The sequence below is a fragment of the Xyrauchen texanus genome, chromosome 19 (assembly GCF_025860055.1).
Source record: "Xyrauchen texanus isolate HMW12.3.18 chromosome 19, RBS_HiC_50CHRs, whole genome shotgun sequence".
Taxonomy (NCBI): domain Eukaryota; kingdom Metazoa; phylum Chordata; class Actinopteri; order Cypriniformes; family Catostomidae; genus Xyrauchen; species Xyrauchen texanus.
The window spans coordinates 19,240,088-19,263,049 of record NC_068294.1 but is presented as its reverse complement, the minus strand read 5'-3'; the positions used below and the strand labels follow the sequence as shown (position 1 = coordinate 19,263,049).

The window sequence follows — 22,962 nt, the reverse complement described above, 5'->3', positions numbered from 1 at the left end:
CATTGCGAGCACCATGCTCTTTACCAGTTGAGTCAGATTCTGTGACGTATTCCATATTTAATATTATTGCTACCTAACAATAAGAACAATCACTTCATTTTGTAGACACTTTTATCAAAAGGTATTTATAGAGGCAGTTCCTTTGGCGAAACAAGGGATTAAGTACATTTCTCAGAGGCTATTAAAACACTCTTGAGTTAGTTGAAACAGTGGTTCTGAAACCGGTCCTGGAGGCCCCCAGCACTGCACATTGTCACCATTTCTGACACACACAATTTAAGTCTTGAAGTCACCATTAAAGAGCTCATGAGTTGAATCAGGTGTGTTTGATGGAAGAGACATCCAACATGTATAGTGTTGAGGGGCCTCCAGGGCAGGTTTGAGGACCACCGAGTTAAACAACTTTAGTCCAGTGGCGCAAGCCTGCGCAAAAGCGCATGCTCAGTTTAGCCATGATTATTTTAGCAAGTCAGTTCACTCGGTGGCCATTTTTCTATTTAAATTAGCGGCATACAAGTGCAACTCCCATCTACTTTAATGGGGAAAGACCGAAATATCCGAAACGGTTGGTCAGTATTACGAGCAAAGACCGTGTTTCAAATCAGCAGTGACATCTGACAACGCTGATATAATAAAGAATGCGCCTTTACCTTAGATTACGCTTTAAAAAAACGCAAATTTCTCGGATTGTATAACGAATGCGCCTGCGCGTTCTGAAGTTGATTGACAGAAGTTGTCTGTATCTAGAAGGTGATTGGCCTTTTTACTTGTAAGGCGGGAGTTCCTTTGTACATCCGTTGGCCGTTGTTAAATAATCTCTGTCAACATTCACTCATTATATAAACACTACAACGTGCATGCAAAGATGGGCAGTATAGCTACTACACCTAAAGCGACAACAGAGTTCAATCTCAACAATTATAAGTAACGACACATTATTTTTGTGTAAAAAGTATAAAACCATGTACCACAAGAGGGTTTCCGTTACAAGTCAATATATAACGGCTGCACTTGCTCGGTGAGTTCGTTATTAATGGACATTCGTTTTCCACATTTGTTTTGCTCCATTGTTGCCAAAGTAATTTAATTTTATAAAATGCATTTCGTATTATCAAGTAGACCGACGTATTTTCTATGTCACCATGGCTCAGCACATATTTAAAACTGAGTTCAAAGTAAAAAGAATCACGCGGGATTGGAAACAGGATTAACAGTTGGACAGTAATAATAAGCATGAATAACTATGACGATTCCAAACTTCATTCTGGGATTTACACACTATTGTGTCAGTTCACAATGACTAAGCACTGGCTTTCACGTCCCTCCTATTAGTTCAACTACGGCGTTGGTCAGGGTGTTGGCTTCCTGGTTATGGAGATATTAAAACTGCGAGCGTCTTTTCTTGCTCTTGGCCGATCGCTATCATATTCTCGTAGACTCTTCAGCAGGAGCATGGCCTCTGAATCCGTCACCCGCTATGATTTCCTGGTATTAGGCGGCGGATCTGGAGGGCTGGCCGGTGCGCGGCGGGCGGCTGAACTCGGCGCCACTGCTGCCGTGATCGAAAGTCACAGATTCGGAGGTACCTGCGTGAGTAACGACCATCCTGCTACTGCAACACCACATTTACTATAGGACTATGAAGTTATAAGATGGAGAGTTATTTACAGTAGTTAGTCACATGGATAGAGGTGCTTTGGGAAGCCTCCAAATTGAGCGCTTTTTTGTGTGTAATGTTATGGTTTGTTGCAGTTTAAAAGCATCGGGCACGTGTTCAGCACCAATGCATTTTTTCTGTTGGTGATTTTGTAGACGTAATTCATTAAACTAATTGTGATAAACCCTTTCCCTCCTTCTGCTGCAGGTTAATGTTGGTTGTGTTCCTAAAAAGGTAACATTTTCAGTAGTTTTATCATTACACCTTAAAAATATATTTATAAAATTATAGAAAGTATAATATATTAAATATTTATGAATGTGTCTTTTTGTATGGTTCCAGGTCATGTGGAATGCATCCTCCCATGCTGAGTATCTCCATGACCATGAAGACTACGGCTTTGAAGGCGCAAAAGCACATTTCAGCTGGCAGTAAGACATTTTCTTGTCAAAAAATTTTGGTTGTTTTGTTTGGTCATTGTGGATTGGTTTGTTGTTCCTTTAAAGGGCACCTATTACGCCCCTTTTCACAAGATGTAATTTAAACTTTGGTCACGCCAGAATGTGTCTGTAAAGTTTCAGCTCAAAATACCATACATATAATTTATTATACCATGTTGAAAATGGCAATTTTTGGGTGGGAAAAAAAATTGGCATGTGTGTGTCTTTTAAATGCAAATGAGCTGGTACTCCCGGCCCTTATCCAGAATAGGGCATAGTTTTGATATCTCTGCTTTGGATAACTAGACATAAGCAATAACTAGACATAAGCAATATGACTGACAGCGAAATTAGCTGTGTTCAGACTTTTATGTTTGAACCAGAGACAGACACTGATGAGGGAGGGACTTCATCCGAAGTAACAACTTTGAGAATGAACCAGGAAGTTTCAGAATGTTTATTTGATACATTTATTTATTTGTAGTAGAGTTTTTTTTTCAGCAGTTTTGTCATGATGGATGAGCAACACACACACAAATACTTTTACAACATTTGCTATGTGCAATAATGAAACAACACAAACAAACAAACATGTCCATCAACAGTCCTGGTGACTTCATGATTATGATTAATGGGGATTGAAAAAAAAAAGGGTGGATTTTTATCGTTATAGGATGGTTGTGTACACACACTGCCAACACGCATTTATGTTCAAACACCATGTAAAAGTGATTTTTGCATAATGGGTCCCCTTTAAGATGTGGTAATCCTTCTCATAGAAAGGATTTGTGACAGTTGCGGATTGTCAAGTTCCTGCTGGCTTGGATTCATTTCAGGTTGCAGTATGTTTTGCTTCCCCATTGTGGTCAATAATACCAGTAAAGCTTAATGTGTTGTTGATTTTGTCACACACAAAGTCCTGTGGTGGAGTAGTTTGATAGTGTAGAGGAGGAGGTAGGCTGTATAGAGTTCAGCTCAATCAGGATTTTCACTGACTCTGATATGAAATATGATAAATGACTGGAATATGGTTACTCATTGGTGGTTATGTTTATTTTCAGATTAATTAAACGGAAAAGGGATGATTACGTTAGTCGCCTCAATCACATTTATCGGAACAACCTTGACAAGGTAGGCTGTTTAAATATTCCACACACAAAATAAACTTATTTGTGTAGGGTTGCCACTCATCCAGGATTTCCCAGGATCATCCCGGTTTTTGGCCATCTGTCCTGGAAAAATGAAATTCCATTGCGAATGTCCTAGAATATTTTCCAGACATGTTCACGTGTATTAACCCTTGTTTATAAGCACATTATGCAAAGGAGGAGAATCGCATTCTTATATAAATCATAAGAGAGTCTGATTCATTTGAGTTAACTCTGGTTTGTTTAGATGATTGAGATTTCTCACTTTTGGGAGAACAATCCTTTCAAACTTTTGTCTACCGGTACTTACTGTGATGCTTTAATGTTCTGGAAAACAAAAAATAAAAGCCTGTTTTAAGATTTACACATTTAAATGAAATTGAATCGTGATCTTTAACTAAATTAAATTGGTAAAACTTAAAATATCTAAGATTTTTTTTTCTTAATTTTGTTAAAGATTTCTCCATTCAATTTGATGGAAATTTGTTGTGAAATTGAAATGCGTAAATCTTGAAAATATTTGAGTAAATGTTTATGTGCACTTATTTTATTTCCTTTGGTTTAAATAAAAAAATGTAAACTTTATACTTGCATATCTATACATTTAAAAAACAAATAATAATAATAATAATGTTAAGTGTAAACCATAAACTCAAGAGAACTGCTTGGGGCCAGAATTTGTCAATAATATGTTAAACCTGTACACACACAGTACTTTTTATTTTTTTCTTACACATTTCAATTTCATAAGTAAATTACACAGAGTCATCTTTTACCAAAAATATGTAATATTTTAAGTTTTATTTAATTTTGTTAAAAATTACAAAATTCGTTTTGATGGGATTTTCGTATGAAATTGAAATGTGTATCTTAAAACTAGGCTAAAATATATTTTTGAGTGTACTGATGTTATTGTTTGATATATATGCAATAATTTCCATATCAAACAAGTTGGGTAGTGGGGGCGGATGAAGGACCCAAAAGCAGAGAGTGAAAGAGTTCATCTTAATTCATAATTAATTTAAGCAATCAAGTCTAGGCGCGCCAGCACCAACTGAAGAAGGTAGGGGTACATAGCTGCTCCTGGCTAGAGGAGAGTGTGTTCTTGAGGGTAGTGTGTGCATATGAAAGTCAGGAGCTCTCTGATGAGAGTCCGTTGAAGAGAGTGAAGTGCAAATGAAACCCAGACAAATTACTCCAAGACACTGGCAGAAACCAAGGAATCCTCCACCGCAGTCTTTGGCATCAAGTGAGTGACAAATGCAAGCAGACGGGCACCTCAATCGACCGGCAGCCATCAAGGTCCGTAGAAGGATGGTGATTTGCATACGAGACCCAGAAGAATCTCCCGAGACGTGGGCAGATACAGAAGAATCCTCCTCCCGCAGTCCTGAGCACCTCGAAAGACAACCAACAGATACTTAAGCTCACACCAACTGTACAAGAGAGAGAACTTAACAGCACACATGTCAACCGTAACCGGGAGCAATAAATTGTCAAAGGAGGAGAGGAAACACAAGGAATAAGAAGTTAGTTCAGTTAGGAGAAAACAGGAGGTAACAGGCATGAAACTCATCACTGTGATCTGCATCTCCACGAGACCGATCAGCGTTCCCATGGAAATACTGATCGCGTGTGTCGGCTCCACCTGTGAGACGTGAGGAAGAGAAACACAAACAACAGTTAGGCCCGGCACAAAAATGAGTAGCCTAAACAATCATAAATAACGTTTTATTTCTTGTATGATGGCCACCAATATGTTTTTCAGTCATTGATTTTTACAGGGCCAAGGTGGCAACCCTAAATGTGTGGAAGATAAAATATTAACATGGTCTTAAACCTTTGTGATCTGTACTAATGTAATGACTGAGGAGGAACTGTTTGTTATTGCACACAGGCCAAAATTGAGTCTATTCATGGCTATGCAAGGTTCACTGATGATCCTGAACCCACCCTTGAAGTCAATGGAAAGAAGTACACGGCACCCCATATTTTAATCGCCACTGGCGGCCACCCGTCCACTGTCAGTGACGATGATGTGCCAGGTGGGCTGTTTATTATGAACCTTCTGCTGTACCTCTCCTATACTGTCACTGCATCCGTGTGGAGCTATATGTACCCACTATTAAAGGGGAAGTGTGTAATTTCTGCACAACTAGCTTCACCAAACGGAAATATTGATTATTTTCAAACCGGGTTCCCAAATGCTCCTCCACCTTCCATTGGTCGGAAAAACAGATGGTGCTCTACCCAAACTCACTGCATTTGTTGCTCTAATGTTGCAATTTCATGCTCGTCATAGCTCAACAATATTTTAAAAGCGGCACACAGCCACAGTGTTTACAAATTTCTGTGAATCAGGCAACAAATAGCTTGCTTAAAGATGTCTCTGCATATTAGGAGAAAGTGTTTTAACATTTCAAAAAAATTACACACCAAACCTTTAATGTGATTTGTGTATTTTAATGTCGTAGTGGTAAAACAGTATTTGCTTAGAACACGCTGTAAATGTAATTGTGCCATTGCAGGAGCCAGTTTAGGCATTACCAGTGATGGATTCTTTGAACTTGAGTCTTGCCCTAAGTAAGTTAATATATTTTGCTTAAATTATTGTTTTTTTTCTTGGCTTATCATAAAATAACCCATAACTGTATCCACACCAAGACGTAGTGTCATAGTTGGGGCAGGGTATATTGCTGTGGAGATGGCTGGTATCCTTTCCACTCTGGGGTCCAAAACGTCTATCATCATTCGACAAGACGGGGTAAAAGCCCTTTTTATTGTCACTTTATTAAATGCTACTGTCAGATATATCCCACAACAGGCAATGACTTTGTTCTTTCTTTTATTAGGTATTAAGGAACTTCGATGCCTTGATAAGCTCAAATTGCACTAAAGAATTGCAAAATCATGGTATTGACTTACGGAAGAATACTCAGGCAAGTAGTATTAAATAAGGTAATGCATAAATGGCCTCTTTTCAATGTGGTGCGTCGGTTTGTTTGGTGGATTTTACATTTTCTGATGTATTTTTAAGTTTGTGAACTGATATTGTTTGTAGGTGAAGTCAGTAAAGAAGACTGACAAAGGCCTCATGGTTACGCTGTTGACAAAAAACCCTGACGACAAGGATTCACAGGAGAAGTATGACGCCATCCATGAGGTGGACTGTCTGCTCTGGGCCATTGGCAGGGAGCCCAACACAGCTGGACTCAACCTCAGTCAAATAGTACAAATTGATTAATTTATTTTAATTAAGTATGGAGACTATGCATTTTGTGTGTAATACTCTGATTAGCATTTGCTATTCGCATAATTCAAAATCTCGTTGTTGTTGTTATTATAATGTCCCTCAGTTGGTAAAAAACACAACTAGTGTGTTTACAATACTGGTAATGCTCTTGGGGCAAGGCATTGCACTGGGATAAATATTCAAATACTGTTTCAAAGATATAGCCACAAGACTATGTGCTATACATGCTTCGGTACTGGTGTGGTAAAATGTTTTAATGCAATTTGATGCATAAATGTTTGGCTGTGCAAGTTACGTGCATTATTTTTCAGCTTATGACTATGTAAAACTGGTAAACCCTGTAACTTTCGTGTGCAATTATACTAGAAAGGGGCTATTTACAATAGGGACTAAAACGGTTCAAGGAAGAAAAAAACTAAACTTTTTGCAGAACATAACTGAAAATGTGAACAAAGTCCCTTTCGATTGTTCTGGAGTGAAAATGTATAAATGCTAGTAACCGGTTAATAACCACTTCATTTTGTTCAGATAATTTTTTTTTAATGAAACTTTTTCGGAATTACACCTCTTCCTGATGCCCCAAAAATGGGCTTAACTCTTTTTAGTAGACCTTGATAAGCATGTGGTTTGATCAAGAAGGAAACCTCTACAGCAAACATTTTTGCCTAATTGCACTTTGTGGATGTAGCCTTCTGTGACATGCTGAAGACCTTTTAGATGACTAAATATAATTAATTACTAAATATAAATGCAGGGTTAATCCAGATACAGTGAGAAATATTGAGGTAAAAAGTATCATTTCTTATTTGTTTCCACGGCTTCACTAAATTATTGTTCAGCATTTATACATATTTGATGCTACAGGATTTGACAGAAGCAGACCTGTTATTAAAACGAATAATTAAAATGAAATAATTCCTGTAAGATTACATTTTAGTCCAAACAGCCCACTCAGTGTGTGTGTGTGTGTGTGCGTGCGTAGGAGTAAGATTTAGGTTATTATGGCATTGAGGTTATTAGTGATGGTGGCGTAGTGGGCTAAAGTACATAACTGTTAATCAGAAGGTCGCTGGTTCGATCCCCATGGCCATCACCATTTTGTCCTTGTCAGTTCCCAACTCCAGGTTGCTCCAGGGGGATTGTTCCTGTAATAAGTGCGCTGTATGTCGCTATTTTCTATAGGCTACTGTATACTACTGTATGATTTCTATGCTGATAATTCCCCCACAATGGAGAAAAAAATCTTGAATTTTCTCTTGTTTTGGGTGAGGCAAGTCCCTCATTGTGTTTTTTTTTCTCAGGCCAGGTGGCTTGTTTCTCTTGTGAAATCTGGCAACACTGTAACTTGTATATCACCCACCCGTCACTTTCAAATGAACAGTTCCTTTTATTTATGTCTTAAATGTTACAATTGGAAAGGAGACTGCAGAACGCTGGAACTGGAATGAAAACATAGCAACCCAAATTAAAAATATTTCGTTTTTAGTCCCTGGTTTACATAGAGAAAAATCCAAATTCACCACTAAAAGGATGATTTGGAAAACTTTACAGCTCAAATGAGGCTGTTTCATTACAGGAGAATTAATTATTGATTAAGTGCTTTAACAAAAACACAAAACATTTCTGTTTTTAAACCTTCCGCAATGCATTGCCCCATAGACGTCATTGTGAGTGCATTAATGTACATGCACATATTTTTGGATCTTTTTCAAGCAGAGGGACAAGTAAAGATTAATGCCTATGTTATCTTAAAAGAATAAATCTTTTTGAACACAGAACACTGTATTGTAGCACAAAATATTGTAAGCTTTGTCTTCTCACTTTATCACTTATCGATGAAGTACAAATAACAGAGGCTGTATTTCCTGTTATTCAGGGTGTGAAGCTGGATGAAAGAGGACATATTGTGGTGGACGAGTTCCAGAACACCACTCGACCGGGCATATACGCAGTTGGGGATGTTTGTGGGAGAGCTCTCCTTACACCTGGTATGGTTTCAATTAGTGATGCACCGAAATGAAAATTCTGGGCCGAAACCAAAAATTCAGGATGCACTTGGCCGAAAATGACTTTTTTATTTATTTTTAAATAGTTTTTATATATATATATATAATTGTATTAATATTATACTTTTTTTTTTTCTTTTATTAATTTAATGAATTTTATGAATCTGAATTGAAAAACTACAAATCAATAAAATGATCACACCTTTATTGAAAGTAACACAAAAATTGGACCGAACATATATTATAACAATTTTAAATATATTATTCTTTATTCAGTTCTTTAACAATCAAATTTAACAAATTTTTTTTTTTTTTTTTACCAGTTATCCAATAAATGTAACATTCTAGAAAACTCAATGATATGCAAAACAGCAGTCCAGTAATGAATTTAGCAGCTCTAGGCTAGCATCTTGCAAATACAACAAGTTTAAATATGCTACACAGTTATGGAGCCAGAAATATGCCAAAACAATTTGAATTAGAATTGTGTACATTTGAATTATAGACTTTTGAATTTGAATTATAAGTGTGATTTTTGCCAAATGTAATATTACGTTGTATTTTAAATAGGTTTGAATTTGAATTTTTTAAACTCCAATCCTGGACATTTCATATTTAACCAAATTGAATTGTTTTTTTTAATGGCACAATTTTATAAATATGTATTTTCAAACAGCAAATGTTTGGTTCTGAATTCTTACACTGTAAATATCCCGTTTTAAAAAATACAGCTTCAAGTTTTCAAGATGAAGAAATTCAGAACACCAAATTCAATATTATAAAATTCTGATCTACTGAAAGTGGGTCAGAGATCAAGCTTCCGTGTTCCACAGTGAAGAATAGAAGGTTTCACACCGAACTCCAACAAACGTTACAAACACAGGATGACTGTCATTCTCACACGTGCACATCCCTACTGATGTTTTCCCTATTGATGTTTAGTCATTATGCCATTTATTTTTAGTTTGACTGTCAGAATAATTTGAAACGGAACATTTCACGTGTTCTTGTCATAAATCTTCAAAGCTGCAATATAAGTTTAAACAAGCAGCATAAAAGGGTTCGATTTTGGGTAATGATGATTATTGTTAATAATAACAATGAAAAAATGTATAAGCCTTTTTACTGTTTCATAATTTTATTCATCATTTTAACGGCATTAATCCGCGCGCTTTATTGATGCTCGCACGCGTGATAGAGTAATCACGAATAAAATTATGAAACAGTAAAAAGGCGTATACAAGAACACGTGAAATCTTCCATTTAAAATTATTCTGACAGTCAAACTAAAAATAAATGGCATAATGACTAAACATCAATAGGGAAAACATCAATAGGGATGTGCACGTGTGAGAATGACAGTCATCCTGTTTTTGTAACGTTTGTTGGAGTTCGGTGTGTAAATTAGCCATTAAATACAATAATCCTACAATTTGCATGAAATTAATCATATAATGTAATCACGCCTGCTAAATCACACACATCTGAATGATCATTCGTGATGTTCATGTCTTGAGCTCAAAACGCACTTACAAACACCAACAAGTGTTTGAAATAACATCCGACTTGGATCTGATGTGGATTCTGATCACAGAATGAAGCAGAATTCATTACTGAGCTATATGTGATGCTTACTCTTACGCATACTTTCATACTAAATATACTTTATACTAAAACAAATACCAGAGACCGCTTAGACAAATGTCTCATGTGCTGAGAATGTGCTAACCATAAAAATATAAATCATAAATGTTTAAGAACCACTGTCACTGCGGTTCATGGTCAGAATGGCGACCTTTTGAATCACGCTCACGCAAGAGAATTATTGCACCTCGACCTGCAATTGGCCAAAATCCTCCGTTCGTCTTCTCCGAGACCCTCTACTCTTCCCTGTGGAACACGGAAGCTTGATCTCTGACCCACTTTCTGTAGATCTGAATTTCTGAATTTTATAATATTGAATTTGGTGTTCTGAATTTCTTCATCTTGAAAACTTGAAGCTGTATTTTTTAAAACGGGATATTTACAGTGTAAGAATTCAGAACCAAACATTTGCTGTTTGAAAATACATATTTATAAAATTGTGCCATTAAAAAAAACAATTCAATTTGGTTAAATATGAAATGTCCAGGATTGGAGTTTAAAAAATTCAAATTCAAACCTATTTAAAATACAACGTAATATTACATTTGGCAAAATCACACTTATAATTCAAATTCAAAAGTCTATAATTCAAATGTACACAATTCAAATTGTTTTTGCATATTTCTGGCTCCATACACAGTCATTTTAATGATAACAATAGGCAGAACACAGAATGGCAGAGGGCCTATATTCTGTTTATGTAAACGTATTTATACTTTAATTTAAAATTATTGTGCAAAACAGTAGTAATTGAACTAAAACCAAACTCGACTGTAAACGACAGATGTAGCCTCAAATGAAGAACAAAGTTTTGCAGGGCTAAACAAATTTTACTGTAATTGCTATGCACAGCAAATTGGACTGCTTTCTATTTAAGAAAGACGTGTCCTGTTTCTCTTCAAGAACAAAAGATGCTCAGCTTTCTGGCACCTCAAGAACTTGAGATGCTGCACTGAACATTCTCTCTCTCTCTGTGCTGGTGCTTGGGCAGATAAATACCTGCGTGTAATCCGCGCAAGCAATGGAAAGCGATCTTCGTTCATGCCCTAGTAGTCAAGAGGATTGTCGCGTTCGCGTGATTTGAGCGTGAAGCGATCTACTGTGTTCCGCAACTGCTTTAGTGTCATGGAATAACGTATAACGTGCGAGGAAGGGCACCCGGTGGACTTTCTGGTGCCCTCCTAGGTAGTTGGTGCCCTACACAGAATGGTTAGTATGCGTATAGTATTATATGGGTACTGATTATTAGTATTATATAGTATTTCCACACCGCTGACAAGCCTTTGCTTGTTAGCGCCGTGATAATGATTAGATCGATCGAGAGTGAAACCTGAGCACTGAGGGGCGGGGAGGCATTTATATCGGCTCATATTTTGGCCTTTATTCTCTTTCGGCCAAAACAAAAAATGCCATTTTCGGCCAAAAATTTTCGATGGCCGAAATTTCGATGCATCCCTAGTTTCAATTAGTGTTGCCACGGTACCAAAAGTTCTCCAGTCTGTACCAATACCAATTTTGATACAACAGAAATAATGTGCTAATATGATAATGTGCCATTGAACACACTCCTTTAGCCTATTTACAGTACAATTTCAATGTAAATAATACATCAAAATATATGCATGTTTCTATTTATAACACTTGTTTTTAAGCAGGGTCCTATCCGATTTTTCCTTTTTTATTATTATTTTTTATTTTTTTCAGAATTGCATGTTTTAAAGTGTAATTTAATTTAATTTTCCAAATGTTCCTTAAACTTTTAACAAGTAAAAAATAGAACAATTCCTTATCAACATACCATTTGCATTTATTTTTTACTTTTAATGTTTTTTTACTTTTCAGTACAAAAGCACTCTTGCTTGTGATAAATTGCTTAATTTTTATTATTATTACAATAATTATGTATTATTATAATTGTAATTATTTGTACAGTGAGGATTACATTTTACTATACAGTTATAATATATTTCTGTTGCCATTTCTTAAATTTCAGGCGTTTAGCTTTTATTATGAATCGTGATTTTATTTTGATGGAAGTTTAACCTCTCTGGATAAACCGTTCACTAAGTGTGATTGATAAAGTGCAAATGCTGTGATTTTAATTATTTGAATAATATAAAAATAATGCTTCAGAGCTCTACTCCGTTATCTCATACAATGCAAATGTTTCTCATAGTCTTTGGAGTTTCCATTGTATGAGTGGTCTGCTTCACACATTCATTTAAAGCTCATACAGATTAAGATTGCAGCATTTCGCAGTTTAATAATCACACTAGGACAGGTCATGATTTTAATTTGATTAGTTGTGCATTTCGGTTGTAAATTAAGTAACAGAGCACACCCTGAAATAAGTGAGCATTTGAAAGCCGTGTGTCAGTAAGACAGTGTGTGGGTACCGAATTATGTCGGTACTTGGTACTGTAAAAACTGGTATAGTTACATCTTTTTTTAAATTTAGTATCGGGTTGGTACCGAAGTAAAAGTACTTTTGAAAACAAGTTTTTTGGTTTTGTTTTTTAAATACTTGTGTTGTATAACATCTGTTAAAAGCAAATTCAGCTTTTATTGATGAGCTCTATTGTCTCCTGTTTTGTTTGTGTGGACAGTCGCTATTGCTGCTGGCAGAAAGCTTGCTCACCGATTGTTTGAAGGCAGTGAAGATGCCAAAATCGATTATAATAACATCCCTACGGTTGTGTTCAGCCATCCACCAATTGGCACAGTGGGACTAACTGAAGGTGAGCATGTGTACAGATAACTTCATGGCCTCCTTAGGGTTCAGATTAGAGCCTGATCATTTTCATTGTCCGGTCAACAAAGTCTCTGTAGTATGTCCTGAGGCGTGTATGGTAAATAGATTGACTGACTGACTTGGTTGCCATCTTAACAATTACAGTGTATGAACATTTTGTATGTTTTATAGATGAAGCAATCAAGAGCTGGGGAAAGGACAATGTGAAGGTTTATACCACCTCTTTCACTCCAATGTATTATGCCATGACCACTAGAAAGAGTCAGTGCATCATGAAGCTGGTGTGTGCAGACAAAGATGAGAAGGTGAGTAACCTTATTTCTATTAAAGGAATAGTTCACCCAAAAATGATAATTCTCCATGTACTCACCCATATGCTGTCTCAAACTCTTATGACTATCTTTCTTCTGTGAAACACAAACTAAGGTATTTTGATGGATAAATGATGCGTGTTTGTCCATACAGTGCAGGCCAATGGGGTCCAAAACTTTTAATTGTATGTATTGCATTGTATGGATGTATAACAAATCTCCATCAAATTATCTTCATTTGTGTTCCGCTGAAGAAAGTCATATGAGTTTGAGAGGGCATAAGAGTAAACGATAAAAGAATGATCATTTTGGATGAACTATTCCTTTTAATAGGTTTAAGGTTTTGTCATTCTTTACTATTCTAAAATACAATTGAGCAAGTTCATTGAATTAGAATGATTCTTTTCCATTGTATGTTAATGGTTTGAGTTTATATCTTCCATGGAACACAAAAGGAGATGTTAGGGATCATTCACTTTCTTTCTAGGGAAAAAGATGCAAACAAAAGATGACTAAGGCTAACATTCTACCAAACATCATCTTTTGTGTTCTTGAGTAAAGGCACATAATTTCAGATTTTTCACATTGTAAAAGTGAAACTACTATTGTTATAAATTGTTATAAGTAAATAAGCTAAACACTATTTTGCTTTTAATTATAATCCAGTGCCTTTTTTCTTTTTTAGGTGGTTGGTCTCCATATGCAGGGTTTTGGCTGTGATGAGATGCTTCAGGGTTTTGCTGTGGCCATCAACATGGGGGCAACTAAAGCAGACTTTGACAAAACTATTGCCATCCACCCCACATCATCAGAGGAGCTGGTTACATTGCGCTAATCACAATCTATATCCCAACATACCATTGTTCCAATGCAAACAAAAAAAATAAAACTTCTCTGATTGTTTTCCCAACATCTACATATAGCAGTATTTTACAATGACAGTGAGCATATACAGGGTTTGTTATGTCTCCTAGAGTTGTGCGCTATTGCCAGTGATTGATAAAGATAAATCTAAACAATAATCTACTGACTACATTGTTGGACCCTTATCACTCAAAAGTTTATATAAAAATTTTCAAACATTGTTGCTTACATTTCTAAAAAAAAGTAAATTCAGTTGTGGAAAAACAAATGAGAGTTGCATTCAATAGTAATGGGTAGTAGATAGCTCCATATAAATGTCCTGTGGGGTTCAAAAGTCCACTTGTGAAAATGCTTATATTTTACTTTATATATAATTTTTTTTACTACAAATTATATTATCAGGAAAAGAATGAGTGAAACGTTTAATTAAACCATTTATTTGTATGTCCATTTGCTATGTCCCCCATATACTGGCAGCATGCTTGCAAAATTTCACTCCACAAGCTTGCACAAAAACTGATGATTTATGTTATCCCACCATGATTTGATAATGTTCCAAAGAGCAGCTTGTGTTAATCTGAAGGTCACAAATTTGTGACCTACAATTAGTGCAGAATAGTATATATTTCTCAAAATCTATTTTATGTTACAACATTTGTTTAACATTTCTCAAAATCCTTTATTTCAGGGTTGAAATTAGATTTTGGACCACATATTTTCAGGGTGGACAATGTGAACCCCACCATATGTCAAATAAAATTGGCTATATACAGTTCAGCACTTGTGCATAATCCCTGAATTCTGTAGTCCCTGAAGTCTTTGTGTGATTAATAGTTTGTTGAATTGATCAAATATACTTTTAATAAACCGGTAACTTTTTATAAAAATGTATGTTTACATCTCAATATCTTTTATCAATTCTTTAAAAGCTGTAAGTTTTTGCATTTATAGAAGTAAAAGGTAAAACTGAGCAACATGAAAAACAAGAGGTTCATTAATGTTCTTAGATGTATATTTGCTGCTTCACTGATCGCATGTTATATATATATATATATACACACACACCGATCGGCCACAACAATAAAACCACTTGCCTAATATTATGTAGGTCCCTAACGCCAAAAGAGCATCAACAGTTTAAACTGCTATTCTTCTCGCCACTGTTGTAGAGCGGTTATCCGAGTTATCGTAACTTTGTCAGTTCTAACCAGTCTGGCCATTCTCTGATGACCTCTCATTAACAAGGTGTTTCCATCTGCACAACTGCTGCTCACTAGATGTTTTTGGCACCACTGACACGGACTGTTGTGTGTGAATATCCCAGGAGATCAGCAGTTACAGAAATACTCAAACCAGCCCGCCTGGCACCAACAATCATTCATGCGATTATCTAAACGCATGATGTTATGGACTGCTGACACACGATTGGCTATTTAGATAATGGCATGAATGATTGTTGGTGCCAGGCGGGCTGGTTTGAGTATTTCTGTAACTGCTGATCTCCTGGGATATTCACACACAACAGTATCTAGAATTTTCTCCAAATGGTGCCAAAAACAAAAAACATCTAGTGAGCAGTTCTGTGGAAGGAAATGCATTGTTGATGAGAGAGGTCAACAGAGACTGGCAAGCCTGGTTCGAACTGACAAAGTCTATGGTAACTCAAAACCTCTCTGTCCAATTGTGGTGAGAATATAATTTCAGAATACTATTCTGAGATGCAGGTTGGTGCTGTTTTTTGGCAGGGACCTACACAATATTAGGCAGGTGGTTTTAATGTTGTGGTTAATCGGTGTGTGTGTGTGTATATATATATATTTATTATTTAGGTTAATACGGATGTCCTCAAGATGTAATGCAGTCATCACAATTACAAAATAATACAATTAGCCTTCATTTAAGGAAGTATAATTCAAGGTAGATTATGTTTGGCTTTGCCAAACTTATTCCAACATGGTTACTTTTTCTATGGGATGGTGGTGACTCATGGGTTGTCATTCAAATCCAGGAAAAGACAAGGAATTGGAGCATTATTGAGATCCCACTGTGCTCTTGAGAAAAGGCACATCATTTCAGATTTGTCCTTGACTGATGTCCCTGTATTAAGGTACTTTCTATAAAGCTTGAGAAATGTATATTGAGTCACACAAGGTGAGTTACATCTTGTTGCTCTACAAAAATTAAATTGGCAAAAGTGCCATTGAATGCTACCATTTGGAAAATACAGCATAAAATAGTACTCATGTGTGACCAAGCAGTGTGTATGGTCATTATATATTATTGGTTGCAGCAGATTTAGTCTACAAACACATTTAAAATGTATTATAGGAGTAACTAATTCACATTCTAAATAGCAGAAGAGTGGAGGAGAAAGTCAAACAAAACATTTATGAAAGTCGTTTTAATGGTTAAAGGTTTATAACATGGTCACTGTTTGATCAAATAAAATAAGACTAAAAACAGTTTATACAATATGAACTGTGTAATAGCGTTAAAACAAGACAAATGTCATCACATAAAAAAAAATACACACGTCAAAGAGGACATGGAGGGGAAAGAAAAAAAAAAAAAAACTATGAGCTGCTTAAATTTCGTTATAACCCCTGAGTTTCATCTCACTAAACGATGGTCTTACATTCAGTAAACCAAGAACAGATCGGCCTGACCTGGGTAAACGTGACCACTTTAAACCTAAACAAAATTAAAAACAAAAACACAAAAGTGAAACAAGACTCTGGTATCTAATGGTGCTGCTAATGGCACCGGAAAGCGACATTATGGCAATGTGGGGGAAGAGGTTCCCCAATAATACAGCTCACAGTTACTCAATATAAACCAAACTACCAATACCCCGATCAAACAACTCATTTTTGAAAGTCCAGTCGTAAGTGTAAAAAAAAAATAAAATAATGAGTCACATTGGTGCTTCTAATATGCGCCATAGCCTCCCCTTCCATATCCTCCCCTCCTCCACCACCACCACCACGTGTGTATGGCGCAGCGCTTCTGCCGCCATATGCTCCTTTCATGGCACCGTAAGTTGACTGTTGCTGTCCATAACCCTCACCGAAGTCACTGTAGCCATTCCCGCTGCCGTACCCACCGCTCGTCTGATCGGTGTAGCCTCCTCCGTAGCCCCCGTAGCTTTCGTTGCTGCCGCTGTTACCGTAGCCACCATTCTGATAATCGCCATAGTAACCTCCTCTTCCGCCGCCGAAGCCGCCTTGAGGTCGGCCCATACCCCGGCCGCCGCCGCGACCACCGGCCCCTTGCATCTCCTGTTTGGTGAGAGCCTTCTTTACCTCTACCTTGTGTCCACTGACAGTGTGGAACTTCATCACGACTGCTTTATCGGCAGAGTCGTTGTCCTCGAAGTAAACAAAGCCGAAACCACGTTTCTTCCCGGTGTCTTTGTCGGTGATCACCTGAGCCTTCTCAATGGCGCCGAACTGGCAGAAATATTCGCTGAGATGTTCGTCCTCGATGTCGTCTTTCAAACCCCCGATAAATATTTTCTTGACTTTGGCCAGGGCCTCTGGTCTGCCTGCGTCTTCTCGGGCCACTGCTCTTTTCAGATCCACGGTGTTGCCGTCTACGACATGTGGCCTTCCAGACATGGCGGCGTCCGCTTCCTCGGTGCTCGAGTACGTTACAAAGCCGAAGCAACGGGAGCGCTGCAGTGGCTGATTCATTACCACCACGCAGTCTGTTAGCTGTCCATACTGTTCAAAGTGTCTCCGCAAGCCTTCGTCGGTTGTTTGGACATTTAGGCCGCCAACGAACAGTTTACAAAGCTGGTTAGTCATTTTCTTACAATGGACGTACTGACCGGAATTACACAAAATGGAAGAAGTCACTGCGTTTGAAACGCGAGGGCGCGTCTTATTATGTGCGTCAGCAAACACGTAGTTGACTCTGATTGGTTACAAAGCAATTAGCATAAAAACTACAACGGTCAAAACAATTTTGTCAATGTCACCGTCTTAGGACATGTTACATTTAAATGTTGAGTTTTAACTTAAATAAGTTTACAAGAGCATGACAGCTGGCGCATTAGGATACAAAATGTCAACCGTTACACATTTCTGCACTGTTATACTTGCATAGGTATGAGGCTAATTATTTAATATATATATATATATATATATATATATATATATATTATATTTCATACTTCAAAGCATAATCTACAATAACAAGATACGAAATACATTTTTGTAGTGCTTATAAAATTTTACCGTTTTAATTATATTTTTCCGAGTTTAGCTTAATCGAATGCTAGTGGCTAGCTGGATACTGTACACAACCCATTTTATGATATGGCTGTGCTACTGTGAGAACCTGAGCATTCATGAACATCTATTATCACTCTGCAAAAAGTCAAGTCACGTGGGTTTTATTGTCATTCCCTCCTGCGTACAGGGGAAAAAAGAAACAAAAGTGCATAACATTAAACATGTCTTAGTGTAAATATATAAATATGTGCAAATGAATAAGAGGAACATATGTACGTAGAGGGGTAGATAAGAAAAACATGTTTATATATATATATATATATATATATATATATATCTCTCTCCAAGTTAGCAGATGCTTCCCAGAGCAGCAATTATATTGAAAAGCCATGTGTCAGCAATCTTATTTAGTGCAATCATAATCCAAAGATGATTGAATAAACTCAATAAATGTACAAGGTTATTTGATTAACTGAGATCAGTTAAAGAAATAGTTCACCCAAAAAGTAAAATAATATCATTTACTCACCCTCATGTCAACCCAGATGTGTATTTCCTTTTATTATATCTTTATATGTAGGTCCATACAATGCAATTGAATGATGACCAAAACTTTTAAGCTCCAAAAAGCACATAGAGACAGCATTATAGGTACTCCCTTAGACTGCAGTGGCTCAATCCATTACTGAAGCTATCAAAATACAACTCCTTTTCACTGTATTCTGGTCTCTAGGCACAATCATAATCCAAGCTTGTTCACACTTCCTAGTTCTTGACACATGCACAGAAGTGTAATTGAGCTGGAAATCATGATTACCAAGGAAACTACTGATGTCAAGATTTACAGTGAAAAAAAAAAATATTTTCTCCATGCTCACAAAAAACCAATAGGATCCATTCAAAAGACATGTCTTCAAAAGACATGGATTAAAAAACTGGAGTTTTATTGTGTAACTTTGTGATTTTTGGAGCTTCAAAAATGTGGTACCTATTCATATCATAGATCTTCTAAATATCATTTAATTCATCAGAAGTCATACACACCTGGATTGCCTGAGTAAATAAGGATAGAATTTACATTTTGGGGTGAACTATCCAATTATGGACAGTTGTTTCCCTTGCATCCTGATAGTTTTGGTCTGCCAAATGCATAAATGTTTTGGCCTTAGCACAGTCCTTGTTGAATTTCCACATATTGGGAGTGTTGTTTTGGGCCATCTCTGATGATGGGTACTGCAATCGTTTGTTCATGTTTGACCTTCTAAAGACTAAAATTACCATATTAAGTTCTTCCTCACACCTTAGGTTCATAAAAGCTCACAAACATACAGATGGCCAAACAAGTCTTTGCTTCTACATGTGTAAGCTTAAATGCATTATTGCCTACGTTAACACATGCCAATCTAAATACACACATAAGAGCAATTTTAAAAGACGTTTCACATGCAAATTAGGGATGCAATGCTTGATAAGTTTTTTTTTTTTTTTAATAGTATAAAACAGAATACCCTCCAGTCCCTCAAGATTTCTTTTTTCAGTCAACCCTTAAAATGAAAAGCCCATTTCAAATTGCATTAGAATAACAAAGACAATAATTTCAACAATTTTATTACAAGAAAATTGCTGTTGTGTTCACCAAATTCAAAACATTGTTAAGTTACATACCTTTAAGTGTCTTTATGTATACAGATATGCCATTTAAAAAATAATAATCTGGAGTAAGATTATTTTCCCTCAATCTAATGAAGAATCCCATGAAATCACTGTTGTATCAGTCCTTCATACCTGAAAAGGATTTTGAAACATAATAGCTATTCACTGGATCTTGCAGATAACCAAACTCCATGGCCACAGTTGATGTGGGTAGAGTCAGGCATCCAAGGCTGCCTGGTGAGGGAGACAGGAAAAGACAAAACATTAGTCATAAAGTATGGTAAAATATGGATTTGATTTATTAAAATTGAGAAAATAAATCCTTTAGGGCATATTTCAGAGGCCCTAATAAGCGCCGTGTTACAGACCCAAATTTTATCACACCAGTTGAGGTAAAGTCAGTAGATCCACTTGAATAGCAATTAAAATATCTTAAGGAATAAATATATCTACGAAATACAATTGCAATGCTTGACCAACACGTAGTGAAGACAGGTTGATTACATACCTAGATCGCAGGATGATATCCTAATGAGATATTTCAGTCCTATCACAATCGAACCCAGGTACTCAACAGGTTCCCTGTACAAACAAACTGCTACAGCTATATGGAAGTACTGGAATAAGACCTAAATATAGGAATCAAGAATAAATATAAACCCTTAAAACATGAAGCACTAGACCACTGGAGTGTTCTTGGGGCCACAAACCTTAAATCCTGAATGAGGGACAGTCAGGTGTGTGTATATATGCCTAAAACACTGAATTAGTCCTTAAGCCAAAACGCCTTAGAGAGAGTAGGATACTTAAGTTGTGAAACTTTTATTTAAAAAGTAACATACAATTGCATATGAATGTTTAACAATATTGGTTTGATTTGAAGACATAATATACAATACACAGGAAATAATGAAGCTCATACAGCGGAGGACACTGTGCATCAGCGTTAGTTTACAAAACGAAATGCCACGAGTGAAACATGGCCTAATCATGATCATCTATTTTGAAAAAGGCTGGTGTGTGTTTTGCAGAGATCGAACACGTGAGGCCAAAACGAACTCAAACTGCATGCGTTAATCCCCAGCAGTTTAGTTAAAAAAAAACAGATTACGGAGAATGCATATTGACAAATCGCCAGCGTTGAACATAATGGAAGTTAAAAACGAATTGGTTGTGAACAGGTTAACAAGACTTGCACGAATTTTTTATAAGGAAAAGAAAACATACAAGGCCAACTTTCCGCGTGACCTAAACGTGTAACACAAGAGAGAGATATATATGATCGAACATGTCCTACAACTAAAGATGATCGAGCAAGTCAGGTTTCTGGGAAGAAGTCTTCTTCCTACCTGTTTAAGAATTGAGGTCTTTAAGGTATGCTTTCACAGTGTCCGCCATCTCTGCATGGTCGGGGGGAATGAGCCATACTGCCCAATATGATCATTTCGAAAGACTCAAGGGGACAGCTTCCGAGTCTTTTCCAAACCAGGTGAAAATCAGTAGCCTCCGTAGCCACCTCTGCCATACGCGGCCCCACCACCTCGGGCGTAAGGGGCTCCTCCACCCCTGCCTCCGTACGCGCTGCCACCCTTCATGGGCCCGTAGCCAGACGACTGTTGGCCGTATCCGCTGCCAAAGTCACTGTAACCGTTCCCACCGCCATAACCGCCCATCTGATCACCGTAGCCTCCTCCATATCCGCCCCCGTAAGCACCTCCGTAGCCTCCGCTTCCATAGCCGCCGCCGTAGCCGCCATCATTGCCTCCGCTGTAGCCACCCCCATAGCCGCCATAACCTCCTCTCCCGCCACCGAAGCCATTTTGATTTCTTCCCATTCCTCTTCCTCCTCCTCCTCTCCCTCTGCCGCCCCGGGCTCCACCGGCGGCCTGCATCTCTTGCTTCGTGAGCGCTTTCTTGACCTCCACTTTGTGCCCGTTGATATTGTGAAACTTGAGCACAACGGCTTTGTCTGCCGAGTCGTTATCCTCGAAGTGAACAAAGCCGAATCCCCGCTTCTTGCCGGTGTCTTTGTCTGTGATGACTTCAGATTTCTCGATCATGCCAAACTGTGAGAAATACTCGGTGAGGTGATTCTCCTCGATGTCCTCCTTTAAGCCCCCAACAAAGATTTTCTTGACTTTGGCGAGAGCTTCGGGCTTCCCGGCATCTTCCCGAGCCACGGCTCTCTTCAGCTCCACGTTTTTGCCTTCTACAACATGTGGCCTGGCGGCCATTGCTGCATCCGCCTCCTCCCCGGTGGAGTAGGTTACAAATCCGAAACAACGGGACCGCTGTAGTTGATCATTTTGGACCACAACGCAGTCGGTTAGTGTCCCGTACTGTTCAAAATGAGCGCGGAGTCCATCATTAGTAGTTTGGACGTTCAACCCGCCAACAAACAGTTTGCAAAGCTGCTCCATTCCTGCAATACCGTGTCGTTTACCCGCCTGTACGAATGAACTGCGGAGAAAGGGCCTTTTTTTAAACGGCTATCGTCATGACGCAGTGTTCACTGCTGCAGCAAGACACGCCCTTTCGCATAGAAAAAGGCGGGCTTTCTCAAAAGGAGTACCTATTTTAACCAACGTATTTTACGTTTTTAATGTAAAAGATTAAATTAAAGAAAAACACGCAAAAATTTTGTCACAATAATGTGTGTAAAAAAAACAAAAATGCTTATTTCTGGGCTCGGAACCGTACTCAGTTCGCATAGCCTCAGTATTATGAGTTTAGACCACTGATCTATATATATCAGTGGTTTAAACACAATGAATCTTTGGAAACACACATCGTCTCACTTCCAGGACTTTAGAACTGTTCAGCTTGTCCAAAAACACAGAAGATAACTCAACACGGGTTCCCTCTTTAATTTCCTATGAGTTTTTATAATGGGGGGTTTGAATTTAAGAGAAAAATGAGGTCTGTGTTAAACCTGAGGATACGTGGACTTTTATGTTTGTTGTACAACTTAAATTACACCCAGTCATAGCTCGAACATG

The 22,962-nt window shown here is 37.5% G+C and overlaps 3 protein-coding genes across 4 annotated transcripts; 1 reads left to right on the top strand and 2 right to left on the bottom strand.

The window, feature by feature from the left end:
• Window positions 1–855: 855 nt before the first annotated feature.
• Window positions 856–14,943, top strand: gsr (glutathione reductase). 2 transcript variants are annotated; one of them, XM_052150161.1, is made up of 13 exons: window positions 856–1,590; window positions 1,865–1,891; window positions 2,000–2,088; window positions 3,159–3,228; window positions 5,143–5,290; window positions 5,774–5,828; window positions 5,910–6,009; window positions 6,098–6,184; window positions 6,307–6,474; window positions 8,375–8,486; window positions 12,755–12,886; window positions 13,072–13,205; window positions 13,897–14,943. In XM_052150161.1, the coding sequence occupies exons 1-13, from the start codon at window positions 1,372–1,374 to the stop codon at window positions 14,044–14,046; spliced, it is 1,491 nt and encodes a 496-aa protein (XP_052006121.1). In that variant the 5' UTR covers window positions 856–1,371; the 3' UTR covers window positions 14,047–14,943. The 2 variants fall into 2 exon arrangements, with proteins under 2 accessions (XP_052006121.1, XP_052006122.1); XM_052150162.1 differs by having other exon boundaries at window positions 1,451–1,582.
• A 1,507-nt stretch (window positions 14,944–16,450) lies between these two features.
• Window positions 16,451–17,947, bottom strand: hnrnpa0l (heterogeneous nuclear ribonucleoprotein A0, like). Its single transcript, XM_052149624.1, is given in 2 exon segments — window positions 16,451–17,039; window positions 17,042–17,947. Coding segments are annotated over 2 exon segments (876 nt in total). The 5' UTR covers window positions 17,882–17,947; the 3' UTR covers window positions 16,451–17,003.
• A 2,822-nt stretch (window positions 17,948–20,769) lies between these two features.
• Window positions 20,770–22,455, bottom strand: hnrnpa0b (heterogeneous nuclear ribonucleoprotein A0b). Its single transcript, XM_052149623.1, has one exon. It carries the CDS (start codon window positions 22,381–22,383, stop codon window positions 21,460–21,462), a length of 924 nt encoding a protein of 307 aa, XP_052005583.1. The 5' UTR covers window positions 22,384–22,455; the 3' UTR covers window positions 20,770–21,459.
• Between the last annotated feature and the right edge of the window lie 507 nt (window positions 22,456–22,962).

Bases quoted from the DNA above. Each gene is read 5' to 3' on its own strand.
- gsr (XM_052150161.1), top strand. From the start codon at position 1,372: ATGGAGATATTAAAACTGCGAGCGTCTTTTCTTGCTCTTGGCCGATCG. The intron at 1,892-1,999 runs GTAACATTTTCA...GTATGGTTCCAG, and splicing joins TTGGTTGTGTTCCTAAAAAG to GTCATGTGGAATGCATCCTC. The intron at 2,089-3,158 runs GTAAGACATTTT...GTTTATTTTCAG, and splicing joins AAAGCACATTTCAGCTGGCA to ATTAATTAAACGGAAAAGGG.
- hnrnpa0b (XM_052149623.1), bottom strand. From the start codon at position 22,383: ATGGAGCAGCTTTGCAAACTGTTTGTTGGCGGGTTGAACGTCCAAACT.